Source organism: Odontesthes bonariensis, chromosome 3, assembly GCF_027942865.1.
Source record: "Odontesthes bonariensis isolate fOdoBon6 chromosome 3, fOdoBon6.hap1, whole genome shotgun sequence".
Classification (NCBI taxonomy): domain Eukaryota; kingdom Metazoa; phylum Chordata; class Actinopteri; order Atheriniformes; family Atherinopsidae; genus Odontesthes; species Odontesthes bonariensis.
The window spans coordinates 20190361-20214714 of NC_134508.1; the positions used below are offsets into that span (position 1 = coordinate 20190361).

The 24354-nt window shown below is 41.2% G+C and overlaps 1 protein-coding gene across 1 annotated transcript; it reads left to right on the forward strand.

Annotated features, from left to right (window-relative positions):
• Positions 1-13971: 13971 nt before the first annotated feature.
• On the forward strand, positions 13972-24342 carry LOC142377094 (leucine-rich repeat neuronal protein 1-like). The gene is made up of 2 exons (XM_075460864.1): positions 13972-14351; positions 21243-24342. Exon 2 carries the CDS (start codon positions 21427-21429, stop codon positions 23572-23574), a length of 2148 nt encoding a protein of 715 aa, XP_075316979.1. The 5' UTR covers positions 13972-14351; positions 21243-21426; the 3' UTR covers positions 23575-24342.
• Positions 24343-24354: the final 12 nt, after the last annotated feature.

A 24354-nucleotide genomic window follows, 5' to 3' on the forward strand; every position in this document is an offset into this window, starting at 1 on the left:
AGGTAGTGATGGATGCGGTTTGCAGACAGTGTGGAAGAGGGGAGGAAAATGCACAGTATTCCAGAGTAGGCATTCACATCTATAGGTTTGTACTGGGTCCAGACTGTCTAATCATTTTTGTCTTAAATACACATATTAAAAGTGGCCACTAGCTGACTCTTAGATTGTCACAAGTTAAAACTAAAAGTCTCCTGGGCATGGTACACTACGAGAGAACTGACAGCGACAGAGTGTCTCATATGCGCAGACGCTCCAGGAGCATTGCCTGTTGTTGTTCCAGAGCCACACACCTTCAGAGACGGTGCGGTGGTCCAGCAACGGGAATGCAGAGAAGGTAGGTTCACATCGGCAGAGGATAAATGGTTATTGTTTCCTATGTGTGGTATTAAGTGCAGATTGATGTTTGGGCCAAATAAAGTACATAGTTATTTTCAAAATAAGGGAGGGCCACAAATTGGAGTCTTCTTGTGCTGAATTTAATCTGAGTACATCACAGGATGGGCCTCCGACTGATGATAGAGTAGATTATGATGGTGAGTTTGAATGCTTTTGGAACTCGCGTAGGTAATACTACTGTTAAATGAAACCAATATTTATTGGGATTTATTTATTTGGATCAAATTGTGAAAATATAGAAATGATCATTTTAACTCTATATCTTTTTGGGGATCAGACACACCTGATAGCTGAGAGTTACTGGATGTGTGGAGATCATGTTTTGTTAAATGTGCTACCCAACAGGGAGATAGGTCTTTGGGCACTGGTGAGGAGGAACACATCAGTTGTGGTAGTGTATGACAAGGTAAACGAGATGCGAGGTTTGGATGTGGAAAAAGGGAGAGTTAAAACATATAGTGGTAACTACATCATGGATAAGCACGTTTACTTGGATGCAATAGGGCAGCCGAGAGGGATTCCTTTTGAGCTCAAAGCACACAGGGAGATTGCAGCTGGATTTGAGTCTATTTTGCCGTGGATCATATTTAACAAAATGGGGAATGGACTAATTACATATAATACAACCAACAGGGAATTCTTAGCTACACGAGTGAACGGGTTGCAGGCTTTGGAGAACAACTACATGACACGAGTATGATGGCTTGGTAGAACAGACAAGTTTTAGAATGGATATTAGAAGGGAAAATGGTGTTTGCCAGATGGTTGGGGAAAATGTTGTACATTTATACCCGGGAACACTGCAGCTGATAGAACGTTTACAACGGCCATGAAGAAGATCAGAGAACGAGCTGACGTGTGATGCTGGTGGAGGCGAATGGCAGTGGACTGGTCTGTTTGGGATTTTGGGAGAAGGGGGAGCGATGGCAGTTAAGGCGGGAATAGCAATATTGTTGATAGTGAGGATGGTTTCCCTATTGGGGTGTTGCATTATACCCATTCTTAGAAGGTGTTTGCTGCAAGTGATGTTCAAACAAACAGGGGAAGGAATCTGGAGGCAGATGACCATGCGAGACCAGGTCTGAGGACCAACGCATGGGAGAGCGGGTCAATGAATGAAGGTTATCAACGGATGGTTCACAAGTTTCTTTCCTCGAGTGTGGAACCAAGTTTAGTCTGATAGGGAGAAGAGATGCTGAAGATCTCTTTGATTGGGAGTGACGTACTGGCGACCTCTCCTCCCAGAGTTAGCTTAGCAGGTCCAGACCCAGCCGGACGGATGTTCGGCCAGGAGCAGACGACACCAGAGTACAGGAGATGGGACGGGACTGGAAGAGCGGCATTACATTGCATTTTATTACTATTGTTGTGTGATAATCCATAATTTTATGTATTGTACTTGACACAAAACGGTGATTAACTGATTTGATGGTGGTGTATTCAGTCTATGTGTATTATCAATCAGAACTGATCACGAATATGTGCATTGCCAGTTGTGTCAGTCAACTGTTCGGAGTGCGACCTTGGTAAAGTGGTCGGTCGCCAGTGGGGTGGGGCCGTAGGTGAGTTTTCCCAAGATAAGAACATGAGTTACGAAAGTAGCAGCCGGTGGGTTTTTCGCACCTATGCACTGCGAACAGTGGACAAGTGTGATGGCAATGTAAAACTTGTTGTGTTGTTGAATTCAATATCGTTTAATTTAATTTAATCATTTAATGTGATTCGAGTACACATATATATATTCCTTTTCATTTATTCAAAATGGTCCCGTTGATTGATATTGTAGAATTATTAGGATGATTTAGTGTTGATTATGTTAATTAATTCTTAATTAACTATGTGGGATGATTTTCTTTCATTTTAGATTATTTCTTTATTAAATCACTGATAAGTGATTTCAGGGGGGACTATGTGGGAGAAGGATGTCATGACTTCTGGCCTAGTTACATCCTGTGCCTGTTGACTGGTTCATATGAATATTGTTGATAGTTAGAATGAGCGTGTTTATGATAAACTGCGAAAGCTAGGCGCCTCCAGAGAGGGCCACGTACACTTGTTATGATAAAACGGTATAAAAGGGTGTCACAAGATGAGCTCGTCGGACATTTTGTACATTCTGTATGCATATTTGCTGTGACAGTTTGTTCAATAAACTCCCCAATGGACGGCTGACCAACGCGGGATTCGACTCTAACTTCTCCACAACAACTGCAACTTCATAAGTACAGACAGAGAATTGATATTGATCCTCTCATCTCTCAACACAAAAGTATTCCTCAAGAATACCACCTTTACAGTCTACTGCAGTGCAATATAAAGACTCTTTTGTAAATTCAGTCAAGCATATAATGTTCAATTTCTATTGAGACTGAAAGGTGTTGATCCAACTCAGAGGGAAGCTTCCCAGGCTGTTTTTTTCCCTTTTCTGTCGGGCAGCATGATGTCGTCTTTCTGTGTCTACTCCTTGTGTCACCAGTCCTGCAGATTAAATACCATGAACTGTGCCAAACAAAGTATTAGATCAGTACATATGGATGTGCTTGTGTGAATTGAAAAGACATTTTCAGTTTGTCCCCTGTGTTTGCGATATCTTGGCATAAAGTGGTAAGAATGGTGTAACTGTGACATACAACAAGGTTACCAATGTGCTACTTGATCAGAGACAGCCAGGCATCTGCTCCAGTTACATCTGAAGACTGCATCAAGCTGCACATGTCAATGCCAATTTAATCAAGAAAATCAAATATAATACAGATAATAATTGATCTTACCTCTGCACAGAAAACCCTCTCCTGTTGTGAGCCCATCCTGCAGTACGTATTCTGAATAGACTGTGGTGAATTCAAACAAATGTTTCTGCTTAAGAACGAGGTATTTATTCACTTGCACTTGATTTGTGTGTTTATCTCCTTCTCACAACACACTTTATTTCCCTCTGAAACCCCTCTCCTTCCTCCTCTTTTCACATTGAATATTCACAGCTAATACTGACAAAAAGCGCTGACAAGAAAAAATAAGGCCCGTGTTGTCGTCAGCGTAGTTTATGCAGCCGAACGATGTGGGGACAAGCAAAAGGTAAAACGGAGGGCACATGTTTCTTCGTGGCTGGTTTTCCCAGATGGCCATGTGGAAGGAGCTGTGTGATCAGAGATCTAATAAACTGGTGGATATGCTGCATCGCCTTTCCTGACAGGGAGTTGTTGCCATGGTGACCACACCACAAGCACTGCAGGTTAATGGTGGGAAATTATGATTTGCCTGTTGGAGCTTGTACACACACACACACACGCTGACTACTGAATCAACTTTAAGCTCTCTGTGGTGGCAGAATGATACCAGAAGCTCCCACAGTGCAGTTTTTACTCTCCACAAAGGCCTTGGAATAAGGCCTTATTCCATTGGCCACTATGCTGGGGGCCATCTGAATAAGCTTCAGATGCCCCCCAGCATAGTGAAGTCAATTTCATGAATTCATACGTATCTGTATTTGCCACATATATACTGATGGATCTAAATCGTAAATATGAAAAACATAAACATTCAATAAAGTAACAAATAAAGATCCTTCCCTCAGGGATTTATTAGAAGAACTGAAGCCGGCTTTAAAAACTTTGTACTTTGATAATGCTCATTATGTCATAGAGGCTGCAAAATATTTGGTGTTTTACCGAGCAAAGAAGGCATATTATATTAATCGATGAGCTTTAGACATGCTGGCAATAGAATTTTTTTGCAAAGCCAAGCTAATTAACCATGGCTTTGTACTGCACTGACACAAGACTGTACATTGCTTGTCATCTTACTGTCAGCTATGAAATAAGAACTCAATTTTTGTATGCTTTAACTGTTCCGTTATGTGACTTATAATAACATGTCTAGTTGCAATAGAAAGGATGAGTCATTTCGGTCAATAATAAAGGCCTCAAAGCTCTTTTATCCAAAAAGAGGAAGTGTTTGCACCCAGAAGTTTTCTTTAGGCCTCTCCTCTGTATTAAAAGGATGCAACTGCAATTGATTGTGTATCTTTATAAGCAGAATATTAAGTACATTGTCACAAAGATTTAGATCACTCTGAATTTCAAATCTGCAGAGGTCATTTAAAACTATGGATAAGAAATCCAAAGATGAATGAAAATGATCACCTCAAAAATAGCCCACCTGCAATTGTAGAAGGTTACACTGTGGATTTAATGTGGCGAAACAACACCTCCTTCATGTAGGAAAAAGATTGGCCAAAAAAAAAGATCTTATTTCTAAGGTTTTAAACTATTCCTATAGAAAAGCTAAGAACAGTCTGCAAGAATGTGTTCATTCTCCAGGTGTTGAAACTCAAGAGGTGAATTAATCTGCAACTAAATGCGAAGCTACAATGTTAACCTGCACATGTCATCTGCGCACACTTTGCTCTCACAACACAGAGACAGTCCTGTTCTTCCTCTGTTTGCGACAGTTCAGATGACCAAGCAGCCTGGCAGCTCCCAAAGCAGCAGCTCAAACAGAGAGTGATGAAGCGTTGTCATTTTCACTGCTCTCCTAGAGCAGAGAGAAAAGGGAGGAAGAAGAAGGAAAAGACATCCAAACGTGTGCCAGGTCTGAGATTAAAATACGTCTTTCTTTTTTTCAATCAACTCCTGTGGAAAAAGTGTATTTTTGCATGTGGGTGCATTTGTATTACTCATGTTGTACTCATGAGCTTTCACCAGCTCACATCAGTGCTAGATTTGACACTTTACAAAGTTACTAGTCGAACAACTTGGTAACATATTTGTTTTGCAATTTATGTCACCGGTTACTTAATTACTGTTTGAAACAATAAAAAAATTATATTTATGTATATATGACACGTTTGCATTGTTACTGTATATCTATGTGTTGTAAAGCCCTGCTATACCACAATAGGGCATGTGGGCATGTGTGGCTTGGCTAGCATTAGGACATGTCACGCCGATGGGATTTCCCCCATGTTTTTAGTTTTGTGTTTTATCATGTTTTAGGTTGGTTCATGTCTTGGTTTTTGAGTTCATGTTTAGTTAGGTTTTGCCATTGTTTTTCCCTCACTCAGTTCATTAGCTTCACTCATGTCACCTGTTAGTCACTGTCCCCAGCTGCACACTGTCACTAATCACTCCCAGTTCCCTATTTAGTTTCCAGTCTCCCCTGTCCTTTTATGATATCCTTTCCTGATTTTTGCCCCTTCATGCCTCGAAGACTCGAATTCAAAGTTAAGTAGTCTTTCATTTATCATGCCATGTCTTTTGTTTAGCCATGTTTATGTCTTTTGTTCCACAGTATAGGTTTTTGTTATCCAGCTCAGCTGCGCCTTTTGTTTAACTTTGTTTTTTGTGAAATAAACCCAGTTTGCTTTTTACCCCCTCTGAGTCCGTATCTGTGTCCTACCACCTACCCCCAAACCTGACAGGAACAGCATCAGAGTGACGTGTAGATTTCCCTGAATAGCTGTTGTCCGCAAAGATCAAGTATTCCAGCAATCCCAGTGATAAGGGATATATGCAGAGGATGTGGGACCAATGTGGGATATTTCCAAACCCAACATCTAAACTATGTTAGGAAACAACTAGAGATCGATCAGGTACAACAAAGATGTGACGGCGAGGGGGAGCCAGGACAACAGGTCAGGGGATTCATCATCATCCCCACCTGAGACTGGGTACCAAGCCCCATTGGAAAGCCCAGATAGCTTCAACACAAGGGCAGCTGACTTCAGATGGAAGATGATGAATAATCTGGATACTTGGAGCCTGGTAGCCCTTTGCCAAGGCTAAGAGACAAAGTACCTTCTGAAAGTCTCCTAAAAGATGTGAATGCAGCACTACACTCTTAACCCAAACTAATTGAGTTTACTAGAAAATTGGGTGGAAACCCGTTGCCTTATCCCATTTAACTTTTTACATAACATGAAACTAACCTGTTTAAGTTGTATTGGCATAGATAACAGACATATTCAAGTTTACAGGGTTAGTAGTCTTTACTCAAAACCATTAGTTCACATAAGTTATCTCTTTTCTGAGGTCTAGCCAACCATTTTAGATCAAATGCACACAAATACATAAAAGCACTACTTAACAGCATTTGTTCATATAAGTAATGTATTATCTTTTAATCTAATTAATGAATTATACTGTTTTGATTTAGAGATTGTATAAAATACAAAGAACATTGTATGGGAATGAAGAAATTAAACAATACATTTAAATTGCTCAAGTTTATTTTATTGTTATTAACAATTAACACAAATAACTCACTGCAGCAATAACAAAACACTTGCCCACCAAAGACGAGATAAGAACTTCTATTAAAACTGCAGTAATAACAGTAAATAAGCATCAAAGCTGCTTGTTAACAATTCTAAAATAAGTGCTGTTTCTTTTGTATCCATGAAGACAAGGGGAACACCACCATGTGACACTTAAGTTTTTTTTTTTATCTTATCCAACTTAAAAACTAAAACAAACTCACAACCCAAAATAATATCTCCCCTGCTTCTCTAGACCAATGGGATACCCATATGTCATCAGAGGCTACTGATAATAGCAACTGAAGAGCGCAGTCACAAATGCTGGTGTATTCGACTGTATTCTAACATCTGCTCCTAATGTGCTAAAAAAATCCCAAGGTTAATGTATCTCTACATCTAAACATTGTGTAAAATCACACACTGAACATACAGTGCTGACATATAACTACAAACATTTGTCCTTGGACAGATGCAGACACAGAACAGCCTTAACCCAAACATAAACAGTGGATCAATTGCCCCGACTGTACACTGGCAAAGTATTCCTTTACATTGCAAGCTGGTTTTTCAATGTTTGTAACTTTGGTTTTAGTTCACTGTGGCCCGACTGGAGAAGTACCTGCTGGATGAATCGTTGCTGACACCTGATCGTATGCCTGCCAAACTGTGTCATCTTTAGAAACTTTCATGGATGCAACTAAATAAATGGGAACAAATGATGAATCAATGCAGCAGGCTGTTTTTATCAAAGTGCCTAAAGATAGAATTCCAAATTGTTTATGCACTGGTCCATCCATAGAGTTAGGTGCCTTTTTCATGCCTGAATGATTCATAGGTCAGAGTTAAGTGGCTCAATATACAAAAAATGCACTTTCCTCTGAAAAAGGTCAGGTACATGTGGTGGACTGCAAATGACTGCAAAAGCAGCTTTAAAATAAATAAATGACTTGATAGACCTTCATGAAGCCTGGAGAACTAGAAAGTCTGGCTGCTTGGAGGTAAAATATTATGGTGGATTAAAAGATTAAGGGTTTCCCACTAATTTCATATATTTTAACAAACCCTTTCAATGAACTAAAATCAAAACTTTTCAAAATGTATTCAGGGAAAAAAAATAGTCAAAACCTGTTGTCACAAATAGAAAAATACATTCCAATGAAGCTGAGGAAAGCTCAAATCTTGTCAAAATTACCATTCAACGAATGTCTTGCAGTTCAGCTGCTTTTTTTAACACACATCCAAATAGATGAGATTACCAACACATTCAACAAAGGACTAAGTGCCATGAGGCCCATTCAAATCTGAACTAACATCAAAATGTAAAACATGGCCAAAAAACACAGAAATGCAGCAAAATCAAAAGTTTTATCTACAGTGCACAGTGAAAATGAGTACACCCCTGTTGAAAAGTAACATTTTGAACAATATTTTAATACACACACAAGTTATTCCCAAAACGTGCATAGAGTAAGTTTAATACAACATCTGTTGAGCTTACAACAGAAAAGAAAGATCAATAATATAACTTAAAGTGATACTCCGGAGTAGATTCAACCTGGGGTCATTTGAACCGTGATATCCAGCCAAGTAGCCCACCCGCAGTTTTTTCGATATTGGCTGAACATCAGCTGAGTTACAAATTTGTTCATCTTGGTGTCATCAGATCACAGGACATGGTTCCAGCAATCCATATCCTTAGTTTGTTTGTCTCTGATGACACCAAGATGAACAAATTTGCTTTCGATGGTGTCAAGCCTGTGTGGTGGTAAAAAGTGATTTGTACAAAGAAAAGTGCCCCATGCTTAAAGTCAAGCATAGTAGTGGGAGTGACATGGTTTGAGGCTGTATGGATGCCATCAACAGTAGGAAGCTGAATTTCACCAAAAGAAACATGCTTGTCAACATGTACTGTGACTACTGAAGCAGATCATGATACTCTCCATAGGATTTCAGTCAAATCTCACACACGTCTCTTTTAGCCTGGAGCAGACTCAAAATGTAAAATTTCAATGTAAGGCAAGGATGAAACGCACAACGATGACCTCCCTTTTAATGCCTTTTCATTTCATGACATTTCGGGCCAACACGGCCCATTCTCAGGGAGTTTAACATAGGGGTGTACTCACTTTTGCACCAGCATAATTTCACAAAAATGGACAAATATGTCATCTAAGTTATATTATTGACCTTTCTTTTCTGTTGTAAGCTGAACAGATGTTGTATTAAACTTACTCTATGCACGTTTTGGGAATAACTTGTGTGTGTATTAAAATATTGTTCAAAATGTTACTTTTCAACAGGGGTGTACTCATTTTCACTGTGCACTGTAAATACAACCAATAACACAATACAATATAACACAACAGATATCATGAAGCAGCCATCCCTACAGCGTGGGAGGACTCGGCGGCTGCTGCATGGGATCTGGATTTCCGTTGCCTGTATCTGAATGACATACACAAACAAAGCACGGGTAAACAAATGTCTCATGATCCGCTGGTTAATAACCTAAAGACAAAAGGATTTCAACCTGTCTGTGGCGGATCCTCCATCTTCTCCAGTTCCTTTTTGAGAAGATGCCGATGAGCTATTACACTGTACAGAATCCAGCACGTAAGGGTATGTTATTGGAAAAATTAAACTATAATTAATCTAAAAAAAGATACAGAAAAGGAAAAAAAGAAAGAGCTACTGCAGCAGGCTGCACAATAATGAGCTATATCTTATATGTATATAAAAATTTGTGTATTCTTTGTGATACTTCAGGTTGTGTCTGTTTACTAAAAACTGCCTCATGCATGATGAGACGCACATAACAGGGGAATGAAAACTGCAGTATTTCCTTACCAGTAAGGATGAACAGCACTGTCACCATGAAGGAATACACCAGCGCACATGAGGTGATGTTCCTGCTCAAACTCGCACTGGAAATGACTGTTGAACAAAACGTCATCTTAGTAAGCGGGTTGTGCAAACTGAAGCAATGAGTAACAAATTCAGAGACATCCCTCAACATAAAGTGAAGTTAAAGTTACCCATCCCTAACTGGATCTCTGAACCCGCACTGAGCTGGTTTTAAGTTGGTTTAAGAAAGAACTGAACTGATTCTAAATCAAACCGAGGAGTGAGTTTGGGCGTGAATCGTTGCTTATCTCTGTGTGGACCTCTGATAAGACTTTGTTGTAACGTGACGAAACGGTACACAACGGCACACAACAATGAAGTGCTGAGGCTCTCACCCTCTGAAAGGCAAGTCTTCTCTCTTGGATCCTAAAAACACTCATTTCAATATATATATATATATCTCTGGTAATCGAATTCGGTCGCTTGTCTTGTTCTCGCGTTCCCCGCTCTAGCTGTGAAATCACCGGAAGTTTTCACCGGAAGTACTGGCGCACACACAAAAGTTCGAACGTCAACGGTCGCCGAGGGCAAAAATGATTACGCTCTGACGCACATTGACGTCATGACTTCACAAAGAACCATCAAAGTGCGTCATTGTGACGCACATTGTCGCAGAGGAATTTTTTTAAGGCCCACATACTGAATTTCAAAGCTATTGCACAGAATTTAAGAGAATTTTATTTCACACCGCAAGAGAAGAGGAAAGATCACCAAAATGGGACTAATTAGGACGCAAATGGACACCGTCACAATTACAGAGGAAAATCTCCTACCAATTGTTAACAGACATCTGGAAAAAGTTACAGCAGCCCAGTGGGCCGTAATGGGAAGTGGAACGATCACTTCGGAAATGCAAGCCATTCTTGCAGGGATGTTAGCAGACATCGTACAGACGGTGTCAACAGTCCTCTTGAGAGTCTTGCTTCCCAAAATTCAGCAGGGCTCTCCAGAAAATACAGATCGGGCAGATTCTAGGTTGACACCAATAAGAGCAGACCTTGGAGATTCCTTGCCTAAAAGTTTCTCCAGCTATCTTAATGCACCACAAGGCAGTTATGAATACAGCCAACATTTGACCAAACTCACAGAGGAAGAGATAGAAGACAAAGTAAATTCTCTTCTCAATGAAGCAAAAGTGACAAAAGTTTTACCCCCAATGCCTGCTATTTTTGTTAGTGGGCTCATGTCAAATAATAATCGTGTTGGCCACATGGCTTTTCAAGCTGCCAAATGCCTAAGGGAATGCTTTTTGACACTGAAACCCAAATGTTGTAGGCATAAACAATACATTGAAATAAGTGATAGTGACTCCTGTAAGTCAGACGAAAGCAATACACCATTCACTCTCACGGAATCAACCACTGAAGGTGTGAGTGGCATCCTGATGAAGTGGTCAGGATCTAAAACAGGTCTAAATCAGGAAAGTGGACATGTTTCGCCCATCAGCCCCACTCACTCAGCAAAGAGCGCAGCAGCTGAGATAGTAGACATTATAATGGGAAACGTTAAAACTCCAGGACCTGTGGGTCCCGCTGAATCCACTGGGAGCAGTGTTCCACGTGGGCCTCGCTTTGACATGGAACTGATCATTGATAAAGTGAGAAGTTTTTTTGCCTCACGCCCTGGACCCACGGACACCGCAACAGAGCCAGAAGTAAATAAGCGATCTTTCTTCTCCAGATTTGTCAAGAAGCGCTTTGACACCATGGAGAACAATCTGAAGAAGTCATTTGAGAGACCGGACGAAGAATTTATTTTAAAGCTAGAGCATGAGTCAACGTCCAATCTACAGTTCGACTTTATTTTACCGGGGTGTATACCAGACTCTCCCGAACCCGAAAAATCCCCTGTGAACACACAGAAAAGACTGGTCACTATGACAAAACAGGGGCCCTCTGACATTACGTTCGGCACCTTTAAAGCTAATCTCAATAACTTTATCACGGAAATGGATTATTCAGATGAAAACCTACAGGAGTTTTCAAAGGAATTAACCAATAAGATGTACACTCATCTCATGGCAGAACAAGTTTATCAGCTCCCTATCGTACCACACGGTAAATGTCTATCCGACTCGGTAATATCTAAAATCAAAAAGACAATGGATGGAACACAGAGGGCCTTTTCTCCCGAGGTTCTGTATTCCATCACAGAAGATGCTGTTGGAAAGTTCCTTCAGCAAGTTTTTCTTTGGCTGGTGACAGAACCATCAGACAACGCAGACGAAGAGAAGGTTTCAGGAGCACTTGCGGATATTGAAAACCTTCTTAAAAAAGGGTCGCAGTCACCAGAAGACAGATCGGAGTCCCCTAAAGTCCCAGCATCGCCCTCCCATTTGCCTCACGATCACTGTGAAATCAGAAAATTTAAAGAAGATTTTGACGAGAACTTAAAAATAACAAACACCAATCAACAGAATTTGACTGAAGCTGAAGTTAGCAATATTGAGAGTTTTGAAAACTCATCCTTACAACATGAGGATGAATCGCCAAAAGCTACAGTGGAGGTAATTGACAGCTCGTCAGAGAGTCTTGCAAACAGCCTTGTCCTTGGACTGATTTCAAGGCTTTTGTCAAAAATCAAAAGCAAAAACCAACACCTAATTCCCGAGATCGAAACAATCAAAGAAAGGCTTTCATACCTGGTAGAGGGTGAAGTTGACCCCGAGGACATCGCCTTAAACGGAGAAAATCTGAACGACATAACCAGGACTGTAGTTAAAGAACTTAACAGAATATTTGGCTCACCGCTAAAACTACTGAATGCAGCAATGGCACAGGACAGTACGTATTTTGACAAAATTCTGATCACATCCCTCAAATACCACCTATGCATAAAAACACAGCCCAAAAAGAAGACCAAGATAAGGAGGTTTTTCTCCAGCATTGGAAAATCTTTGGAAAGAGCCGTCGTGTTTTTGAGGAAGAACTTTAGGATGAATTTTTGATCTTAAAGTTATTTTTCTTTTTCTTTCTTTTTTAAAAAACTTACTTTTACATTTGTTTTCCTTCTTAAATTTCTTTTGCAGCATATCACACCTTCCATCTAATCTAACTACATGTTAAGTAAGATTTGGTGGGGGGTGGGGTGGGCAAAAAAAAGAAAATGATTTCCTTTTTAGCAAAAACATACAAAACAAATCAGAAATAAATCAACAACTAAAAACTAAAAATTCTAAGAATCCAGCCCTCACTTTGTTTTGTCATTATGGTGTCTAAGATGTTACTTCTAGAAAAGTAAATGTAAGTGTATGTATAAGCCTGGGTGAAATGTTCTGTCACAGAGTAAAAAGTCATCTTGCAAAGAGAGGATTTAGAATTCTAGAACATAATACAACAGAATAGAATAGAATGGATTGGAATGGAATAGAATATTCCTTCATTAGGGTGACCAGGCTAATGCAGGAAAATAGTGAATGATCAGTGATTCACACGAATAAATAAATAAAAAGAATCAGTCATGATGACCTGAAAGGTATTGTTTTGTTCAGAATATCAACATACCATCATTCTATTCAATAGAATGATGGTATGTTGATCCCAAAGTGAAATTATGCTATTACAAAATACATAATTGCCTCCCAAAAAAAAAAAAAACAATCAAACTTGAAATACAAAAAAGAACTCAAAGGTTATGTTGAGAATCACTGTATAAAACTGTCGATGTGGGCAGGAATGCCTCATTTACCAGTTTTAAATATGGTTCATGTGCATATTTTACAAATACCAGGTGTCAGGCGAAAGAGATGAGCCACTTCATGGTTGAAACGTTTGAGGGGTATTATTTCTCACCAGGTATTTGTCAGATCCTCCATCCATTTTCTATACCTGCTATACCTGAGTACCCATGCATTCACAGGGGGAACTTACCAACTCCAGAAAGGGACTTGAACCTCTTGCTGTGAGGCGACAGTGCTAACAACCACACCCTCATGCAGGCCAAATCCAGACCCTAATGAGGCAAAACATCATAAGGAAATTAGGTCAGGGTTGGGGTTAGGCATGAACAGATGGGATAGGATTTTGGTAGGATTTACACTATGATTGGCAGGCAATGTGATGTCCTAAGAACCTGCACAGGCCTGTGTGTGTGTGAGAGAGACTCATGAGATCCACTTTAAAGTCCATTTCTTTCCATTATCATTATGTATTATTAATTAGTAGATCATTAAATTTATATAAAACGTGGACACATGGCACCCAAGGTCTTTTGATATCCTTTACTTAAATACACTCATTTTTAAAGCTAAAGCATGAACAAACTTCAGTAATTTTGACTCGATGAGCGACAAAAGGCAACAGAGGAACAGAACTCTGAAAAAAACAATAACATCTTGTCAGTGCACTCAGATGTCATCGGTTCCTCCTGCGGCTCCATCACACCATATTTGCACATCGCTGCTTGTGGTCGGTAGGGTGGGACTTTTGTTCCCATGGTTGCGATGACAGAACAGATGGTGGTTGCCTGTTTGGGCACAACAGTCGATGTCAGGCGTGTTCCAGTCCAGCTGACCTGCACAGGGGGCAGCTGTTCGTCTCTGGATGCTGCGCGCTGCTGCCTTTTTTCACTTCTGAAGTATCATTGTGTTTTCAACAGCGGTTGGAGTCAAGTGGATACTGCAGCCACCTGGGTGTTTTTCACAGGTCTGTTTCTTCCCGGTTAGCAGAGCTGATTATTTATACCCCAAAACACAAACCACCTCTCGCGCATCCTCCTTGAGCTGCGGATACTGGCTGGTGTCAGATACAGTAGCCTGCAGCATTCTCGCGTATACAGGGGATCCAGTGCTCCGAAGGTGAGAGAAATTCTATTTGTTTTATGCATGTGCTGATTTGTTTTGCTGTTTGTGTCGATTTAATTCAGTGATTTCTCACCAGGTAAAATGAATCTGATCAGAGTGATAAAGATGAAGTCATCCGCTGTGTGTTTTAAGAACTGCCGAGATCAACAAAATGAAACAATAAGTGGAACCTCGTGTTACAGCCGTCAAAAGGAAATATTGCTCTGAAGCCGAACAAATAAAATGTGATTATACGGAAAATTGATCCCAAAAAAATCCAATAATTACTGATTATTGCGCAGCATTTATTGCAATACGTGCGCTTGATTAATCTCATCAATATAATGTTTTTTTACCAGTACATGGTGCATGATCACTATAAATCTTTCACAAGTACAGACGTATAGCGGATGCATAGAGGGAGGACAACATAGACCAAATCTGTGCGTTATGAGGGCAAATCATTTTGTGAATCCATCTCCAAATGCCTCAGCATTAAACCTCGCCAACAGCGCTTCCTCACGTCGTACCAACTAATACTGTAGTGTGTCATTAACACAAACTGCAGCATCACTCAGATTTGTGCAGAGTTCTGCTGGAACAGCTGAGTGGTAGCCTTTGTCTCGTCAGTTTAATCAAATCTACCCCTTTTGTCTGAGCGTAAGGAAACCAGGAGGTGTTAGAAACTGAGGCAAGCAGGAGAAAGTCATGCAAACATTATTTCTACACAGAAGCAGGAGAAACAGTGGGGCTCTGCATCTTACGGGTCACCTTTGTCATGGAGGCTCTGTTGTCTCAGCTGCTGCATTACAGGGCACCTGTTACTGACATCACTAATGCAACAAAAAGAGTAGAAGATCACTCATGTTGACACATAACTGTTGTTAAGTCATCCTTTTTTTTTATTAAGACAAAAAGGAAAAATTATGCATTGTGTGATTTCCACTCTTAATCTGCCATCCGGCACATGCAAGTGCACGACTTTGTGACTTTGTCCTGTAAATAAAAGGACACAGTTAATGCAGATGTCACCCAGTGAGCCAATCATAGGGCAGTTCAGGAGGTTGTGGTACCTTCCCCCAATCTTGGCAAACACAAGGCTCTGTGACGTATCTCCTCCAGTGATGAGGAGTGTGAGAAAATTCCGAAACAAAGACACGTCTTGGTGTGACTGTGTCTGTTTGGGTTGGAGCCATTGTGCGCAATAGGTCTAACTCTGCAGCATGTGCTGGTGTCTGGGTTCCCACAGCAGTGGAGGGGACACCAGGGTGCAACAGCCTGACCACCCCCCTTTGCGAGTGTGATCTGAAGGAAAATGAGGAAACAGATTGGCCACTGAAATGTTTTGTCAAGACGTTGGTACTGAGTCAGGGGCTGAGTCTTTGTGTCCATGACAGAGAAACATTGATTTTTCATGTGTCTTTTGATTGGATTGTAAAGTGCAATCAAAAAACTTTACATTGACGACCAAAAACAAAACTGGAGATTCATTGTAAAAATCACACATGCTTAAAAAAAAGCATTATTACTGGCATGCTCTCATAGGCTTGTAGGTCCATTTGAACGGTGCAGGTTAAGTTTCCCTGATGTCTGCACTGTTTTATTTTAAGTAGGTATTCCCCAGAGACGAGAGACTTTGGCAAGACTGTATGACTGATCGATGCGCCAGTGACAACAGACACCGTGAATGTTAGGAGAGCTGAAGTGGAGGAGGGAGGATGAGGGCAAAAAGAAGAGAGAGAAAAAATTCAAACTAGAAAAGAAAAAAAATGTGTTAATATCCATCCCTGTTCCACAGGGAAATAAGGCTACTCTATGGATTTGCAGCGTATAGAAATACAGAGACAGTTTGCTGCCCTGCAACTTTTAAACCTCACAGATCTTACTCAAGTATGCAACATCATTTTATTCCATTCCCTACAAATATAGCACTGGATTTTGCCATTGTACCTTCAGTCCTGTTGTATTTTCAGTTAATCAAATTCCTTCTGCGGACTTCCAGCTGAAGCAGAGCTCTCATTCCTCTCCCTCTTTATGTCTTCTCTCTGACTGAGTGGACATGCATCCTTCTGCTTCTCCGCTACTCTTCTCAGCTTTTCGGCTATCAGCGGCTGCACCAAAGCCGCCCTGTGGTATGAAGTGAGACGCTCGCATACTAATGCAGAAGATGTATGATATTTCTTAGGCAGGGCAGCGTGGTGAGGACAAGGAGAAAGATTAGGCAGTGTTTCTTTGTGCCACATTAAAGCTCTGTATTAAAACTATTTATCTTTTAAAACATGCAGTTTTAGCGCAGGAATATCTGGAAATACATCATAGTAATGATGTGTAAAGGCATATAGACAAGTATCAGATATGCCACAAGCATTTATGACATGTCATGCTGTATGCACAATATTTACATGCGTGGACCATATGCTCTGTTGTTTTTGTTACTGGTTCTATTGCAGTTTCTTTCTCGCACCAGTGGCAGCTTTGGCTGCCTGATGGCACTAACAACTTCACATGTCTTCTCAGTTGGTTATGAAAAAGATATGCTGGTGGCATAGCTATTGCCATGGTGACGGCATCTCTGAGTTGGGTGTGTGGTTGCTGATTCAGAAACGCTGCTCGCATTTTGTACCCAGTGTGATAAAAGACCCCAAAACAGATGGTTGAAAGCATTGCCACCTGGGGAAAATGATGCAGTGTGTAATCCTGCTGGCAGTGCCAGTGGCATATGGTAAAGTATAGAATTAGCTGCATTGCATTTAAACTCTTAGAAGGTGTAATGTCAAACAAACCCAAGTTACTCCATAACAACTAAAGAGACACGATTTTATGTAAATCATGTCTTTCAGCATCTTTCAAAAGAAGGATTCTTTTTAAATGCTATCTACTGTGACTGCTACCTGCACATATAGACACCTGAGTTGCACAACTTTAAAAAGAGGTGTTCAAATTATCTTGCCCCCTGTATTGTTTAGAGAACCTTTCCTATGAACGTCTGTGTCAGGCCTACACATGAAGCAGACAAATCTTGTTATGTCCCACAATTACATTTTGCTGCCTTGTTTTGCACCTCAGGGCAATTGATCCTCTGACAGTTTGTATGAACTGAGTGCAAATATTAGTAAATCTTGTTACAGAGGCAGCTGCAGATGAATGTAAGTGTGCTCTGTAACTGTAACATGTGCGCAGAATAAAACATACTGATGGGGTGCGAAAGGAGAGCAAAATCCCAGTGCGGGAGGCTTCAACTCAGACAGTCAGCTGGATAATACTGAGCTTTTGAAGGATTTTTCAGCATCTTTCCAGTAGTATGGATGAATGATTGTCATAATCAGTGGCTCAAAGAAGGCTGGTGGTGATGGAATGGAACAAAATGTGTGCTTTGTGAGGAGTGTGGAGCTGGATGCAATGTAGGTAACCATATAAGCATGCCTTTTCAGTGAATTTTCTCTTTCGCCTCAGCCAAGAGATTAGCAATAGATGCTCAGGATACAGCTGCTGGTACATAACTAGTATGACCCTGCATTGGCAATCAGAGTAATAGTCAAAGCTGTAATCTCTGTCACCTCTCTGGGAACAGGAGTTTATTTTTGTGGCTTTATTTTGGTATAATTTGATGGTACTCTTATTGACCCTTTCCACATTGTGGGATTACTACTTTTATGTAAGCATCAAATCTGAGTGAAAGAATCTTAATCCTTAGACACAATAACACAGTGGCAGTGGGCAAGGGATTATGAACAGGTGGGATGCCATTCCTACTGCTTCAGAGGAGCTGGTTGGAGGCGCATGGGGAATGTGTGAGAATGAGTTTGTGTACTGCAGTGACTATGAAGAAGGCTATTATTGAAAAAGAACATATGTGCTCAGCAAACCTCCCTTGTGTCAACAAGGTCACACACACACACAGTGAGAGATAGGTGGGAACAGATACAGACCCCCATAGTGCTGCCAGGCTGCCAGAAACTTGGTGCCAGGTGTCTGAGTTTCATGGCCTCAGCGCGGAAACAAAGATCACTCGTGTGTCTCCTCCAGTTTAATATTTGTGTAGTGCAACTTGTGGAGGAAGAGAAAGCACAGACAAGTGGAGGCAGACGAGCGAATACTGCGCGAGTCCCAACATATTAAAGCTCTGCGCAGTTATAGGCAAGTATTAAAAATCAACAACCCATGAATCGGTCATTTGAGAAATTAGACATCGGTTGATTGAAAACAGAAGGAGAGGCTACATGTTCCGCATATTTCCAATTAAGAGCTATAGATGGCAACAAGCAAAGGTGCGAGGTCTGCCGCTACGCTTTAGTCACACTGACGGAACCAGATCTATTTGTGTTTGAACAGGTCATTGCGCCTTGATACTGAGCACCACAGAGACATAGAAAACATAGGTGAGCTTTGACGCCGTATTTGCCTGATTGTGATTCATTCATTACAAACCCTTTTCCCAAGCGCTGCCACTCTCCTGGTGTGTTTAAAATGAATAGAGGTGACTTCAATGTGTCGTTCCTCTATACCGCGTTGGGTTCCATTCTGTATTTGTTGAGCTTTTTTTGTATTGTTGCTCATGCAAATGGTGTCAACACATCACATCGTGTGAAGAGACAGCGCATAGAAGGGGAAAACAATCTGTTTGTTTTTGTAAATATTGGAAGAACTTGTCGGTTTTGATGTGAAACAATAGCTTTCTGTGTCTCTCTCTCTCACACACACAAACACACACACAGGTTCACAGATAAACAAAGGATGCTCAGCTATAGTCTGTGAGAATGAAGACAAATGGGAATTTATACAAGTATTAGTCATACAAGAAGTTGGCACTCTGGTTGTTTGTCACGGCCAAATCTTTCTTTGTTTCTCTATTAATAGAGTGGCATGTAAAAGTTTGGGTACTCTTTGACTAATTCAGTCTCACAGAGGCCTAAAGTTAAATATTGTTTTCCTCTTTTCCAACATTTATGTAAGTTTATTGTGTTGTTTTTTTGTTAGGTTGATAAAAGGAAATGTCCATCCATCCATTTTCTATGCTCACTTAATCTAACCGTAGGGTCGCGGGGGGGCTGGAGCCTATCCCAGCTGTCATCAGGGACACACAGCGACAAACGACCACACACATGCTCCTAGGGACATTTTAGAGACACCAGTTAACCTGACATGCATGCTTTTGGATGGTGGGACGGAAAGGAGGGAAGCTGGAGTACCCAGAGAGAACCAACGCATACACCGGGAGAACGTGCAAACCCCACACAGAAAGGCCCCAGCTGGAAATCGAACCTGGAACCCTCTCGCTGTGAGGCGATGGTGCTAACCATGGTCAAGTTTTATATCTGGAAGACCGAAAGAGACCTTTGAGAAAGAACGTACCTTTCCTGCTGTTAACAACAGTGATGGATCGATCATTCTGTTTCGGCCAGTGGCACAGGGAACATTTCACTGGTAGAGAGAACAAGGGATTTGAACAATTACCAGAATATTCTGGATGCAAACATCATGCAGAACATTTTTAAAAAGGTAAAGACCTAAGGATTTGAAATCCATATAAAAATAAAAAATTAAAATTAACTACCTAAGAGATGAAGTCAAAAGGTTTTTCCAGTGTCCTCACCGTGCCTTCATCTAAATACCACTGGAATTCAGTGGAGAGACCTTTAAAGAGCAGACCTGGAAGCCTTTTGTAGGAATAATGAGCAGAAATCCACCATACAAGTCCTGAAAAACAGGCTAATGGCTTAACTGGCTACAGAAAGCCCAGGCTGTCATACTTACAAAATAAGACTGTCTCTGAGTAATGACCATGCTTCTCCTAGAGGTTTTTATTCTTTTTTACTTTTTTTTGTTTTGTCATTCTGAAAAAAAAGATTGAAATAAAAAAAATTCAGGTAGTCTTTTTTAAATCAGGTAGTTTTTTACTAACTTAGATATTCACTGTAAAAGACTTTTTGACCATGCAGCTGTCTTTTAAAAAAAATCAAATAAAACTGATTACATTTAGTATCTAATTTAACGGATTATTTTTCAAATCTGTTTTAAAAAAATGCAGACTTATTCTTCATAAATAATACTCATATTTAATGAGAAAATTGAGTCTTTGCCCTTCATCTTAACATCCATCCGTCAGTCTGGCACAAAGCACAAAAAGACCTAATTAAAGTAAATTAAATGCTAAATTCAGCTCACATATCTTTGAGTGTCTAACATGAGCCTGTATAAGTAGTGAGTGATTAACAGTGAAGAGCTCACACTCCCTGCATATCAAGCTTGTTGTGTAATGGGCTCACAGCCAGAGCTGCAGGCTGTGGTCACCCCACACTCTCGTTCAGGAGGATAACTGATACTGAGCTGGTGTGCAGATAGTCAAACCAACCCGGAGAGAAAAACATGTTGGCAATTTCCAAAGAGAGTGATTGATCAGGGAAGCAAAACTAGAATCAACTTAGATACTGAAGAACAGTACATACTCTTCAAATTCTGGTGATTTGTGTGCTCAGGTAAATGGAATATGTTTGTAAGGGAAAACCAAAATTTGAACATGTTGTACAGAGGCTTGAGAGTCTAACAGTGAACAGGCTAACAGTTAACCTCTACATGTTAATAAAAAATATATTTTTACATGAATGCACAAATATCTTTCAAACTTGCACTCATTATCTAACTGTGTTCTGTCTGTATTAAATTTCATTAAAATGTATAATTAATGTCTATGTCATAGATCAGAAACTAGATAATCCAACCAGATTCATTCTGACCAATTGGACATGTCAACTTAGTCCCCTAAATATCTGTCTGTCAGTACATACATCTGCAACACATTTTTTCAACCCAGCAAAAAACAAGCCAACACTTTTACTCTGTTATGTTTCTCAGTTTTACTCAATTGTTGTTGCTTTAATGTTTGTTTTGTTCATTTTTGTTTTTCAGGCTGGAGTCACCAGATGTCTGCCTTTTACAAACACATCTCCCTGGCTTAGAAATCCCCATCCGGAACCTATAGCAGCTGGATAAAGCAGCGAATGAGACCAATGACCCTTAACTATCCCTTCACGGCCTTCTCTCAAACATTGCCTCTCATCTAAAACTTTTGTGAGAAGAGAGAGCAGTAAACATGGCGCTCAGGTCCCAGCTTTTGCCTTCTCTGATTTTGCTGTGCTTGGGATTTCTCCTTTCCTTTCAGTCCCCAGTGCATGGCAAAGAGTGCCCTCATCTATGTGTATGCGAGATCCGCCCTTGGTTCACCCCTCAGTCGACCTACAAGGAGGCAAGTACAGTGGACTGCAATGACCTGAGGCTGACACACATCCCCACCAACCTGTCGGCAGACACCCAGGTACTGCTGCTTCAAAGCAACGCCATCTCCCGCACCAGCGGAGAGTTGCAGGCTCTGTTCAACTTGACAGAGCTGGACCTATCCCAGAACAACTTCACCAAGGTTGAAGCTGTTGGCCTCAAGAACATGAACCATTTGACCACCTTGCACCTAGAGGAAAACCAGATCAGTGAGCTGCCAGACCACTGCCTGGGAAACCTGTCCAACCTCCAGGAGCTCTACATCAACCATAACCAGATCAGCTCCATCTCACCTCGAGCATTTGCAGGCCTGCGCAGCTTGTTGCGGCTGCACCTCAACTCAAACAGGCTCCATGTTATTGATAGCCGCTGGTTTGAAGAAACACCTAATCTTGAGATCCTCATGATCGGGGAGAACCCAGTTATTGGCCTCCTCGACATGAACTTTAAGCCTCTGGGAAGCCTGAGGAGTCTAGTTCTGGCAGGCATGGATCTCACTGATGTTCCAGCAAATGCATTTGTGGGATTAGATAGTCTGGAGAGTATTTCTTTCTATGACAACAAATTGGTCAGAATCCCTCAACTTGCCCTTCAAAAGGTTCCCAATCTGAAATTCTTGGATCTAAACAAAAATCCAGTTCATAAAATTCAGGAGGGAGACTTCCGAAACATGCTACGTCTTAAGGAGTTGGGCATCAACAATATGATGGAATTAGTGTCTATTGACCGCTATGCCCTGGACAACCTGCCAGAACTAACAAAGCTGGAGGCTACCAACAACCCCAAGCTCTCTTATGTCCACAGATTAGCGTTTAGGGACATGCCCTCACTTGAGAGCCTGATGCTTAACAACAATGCTCTGACTGGCCTTTACCAACATGCTGTGGAGGTGTTGCCTAACCTACGGGAGATCAGTATTCACAGCAATCCTTTGCGCTGTGATTGTGTAATTCAGTGGATGAGCTCCAACAAGACCACGGTGCGCTTCATGGAGCCTTTGGCCATGTCGTGCATCTCCCCTCCAGAACTTAGAGACCAACGGGTTAGAGGACTAAGGCTTCTGGAGTCATCAGAGCAGTGTCTTCCCCTCATATCCCATGACACCTTTCCCAGCCACCTGAACCTCGACCTGGGCATGAGTGTCAGCCTCGACTGTCGGGCAATGGCTGAACCGGAACCTGAAATTTACTGGGTGACTCCCCTCGGTGCCAAAATCACAGCAGACACTGTGTCAGAGCGCTATCACCTTAGCAGTGAGGGGACTTTGCGGCTGTCTCATGTGCAGGTGGAAGATTCTGGTCGTTATACCTGCGTGGCACAAAACACGGAAGGTGCCGACACATGGGTCGCCACCATCCGTGTCAATGGTACCCTGCTGGACAGCGCTCAGGTGATGAAAATCTTTGTCAAGCAAACAGAGCCTCATTCCATCCTTGTCTCCTGGAAAGTCAACTCTAATGTCATGTCCTCCAACCTGAAATGGGCCTCAGCCACGATGAAGATCGACAACCCACATATCACCTACACAGCTCGCGTTCCTGTAGACGTCCATGAGTACAACCTCACACACCTTCAACCTGCCACAGAGTACGAGGTATGTCTCACAGTCTCCAACATCCACCTACAGACGCACAAGTCTTGTGTCAACGTGACAACGCGTAGCTCTACGTTCGCACTGGACCTGTCAGACCAGCACCAGAGCGCGGCTGTGTTGGCAGTCATGTCGACTATGTTGGCCTTCCTCAGTCTGGCCACCGTGGGAATCTTCATGGCTCGCAGGTGGAAGAGGAAAAACTACCATCACTCCCTGAAGAAATACATGCTGAAGACCTCTTCCATCCCACTAAATGAGCTCTACCCTCCACTCATTAACCTGTGGGAGGCTGAGGGGGAGAAGGACAAAGATGGCAGCACAGAGGGGAAACCTTCCCCTGTCGACACCACTCGTAGTTATTACATGTGGTGAGGACTGACGACGGAGGCCTGCGAGCCTCTCCAGCAGCACAAAAAGACACACTTTTGCCATTTTGGTGCAAAAGTCAAAAAAGTGGGTGGCAAGTGGTTTTTGTATCCTCAGCTTTGCTAATTAGAGGCAGAGTGATCAAAAGCAGGATTTTTATTAGTATAGCGTATCGCCTTCGTTTAATCTATATCTCTTAATGGTTCTGGACTCTCCAAGACGGCAGCTGTATTTAGCCTCCAGGATGTCTTAGTTGCTCTACTCTGTTTCTGTGGTGCATTTTTGACTCACTTTCTTTCGGGTTAATCACACTGCAGCAGGGGCAGACTGTGTTCTTGCAGCATAAGTAGAAATCAATGTTTTTTTTCTCTCCGTTTTGTAAAACAGTTAATCTGTTGTGCACTGATAGATAAAGAAGTTTGTACGAACTTCAAATAAAAGCTGACAGCAGGGTTTAGACTTGTTAAAATGTCTACTTGATGTTAGCAATTGTGAAGTAATGTTGTATCAACTATACCTTTGAACTTTTGGATTTACACTGCAAGAGAGTAGGACTTTAGTTTGCTAATAAATGTAACGATAAATGCTAGAAAAACAAGCATTTGTTAAAACCTTTTAAGTTTTTCTTCTTATTAAGGTGTATTAGAAACTTTTTGACTCCTCCATTTACTCGTTTTTTTGGTTAGAGTTCTCTTTTTTTTGCTAATTGCTTAGTTTTGTATTTACACATGCACCATGTATACTAAAGAAGTAATAATAAATAACATTTTCGTTCTTTTGCAGATT

What these genes read in the sequence shown, in the direction of transcription:
- LOC142377094 (XM_075460864.1), top strand. Translation starts at nt 21,427, where the DNA reads ATGGCGCTCAGGTCCCAGCTTTTGCCTTCTCTGATTTTGCTGTGCTTG.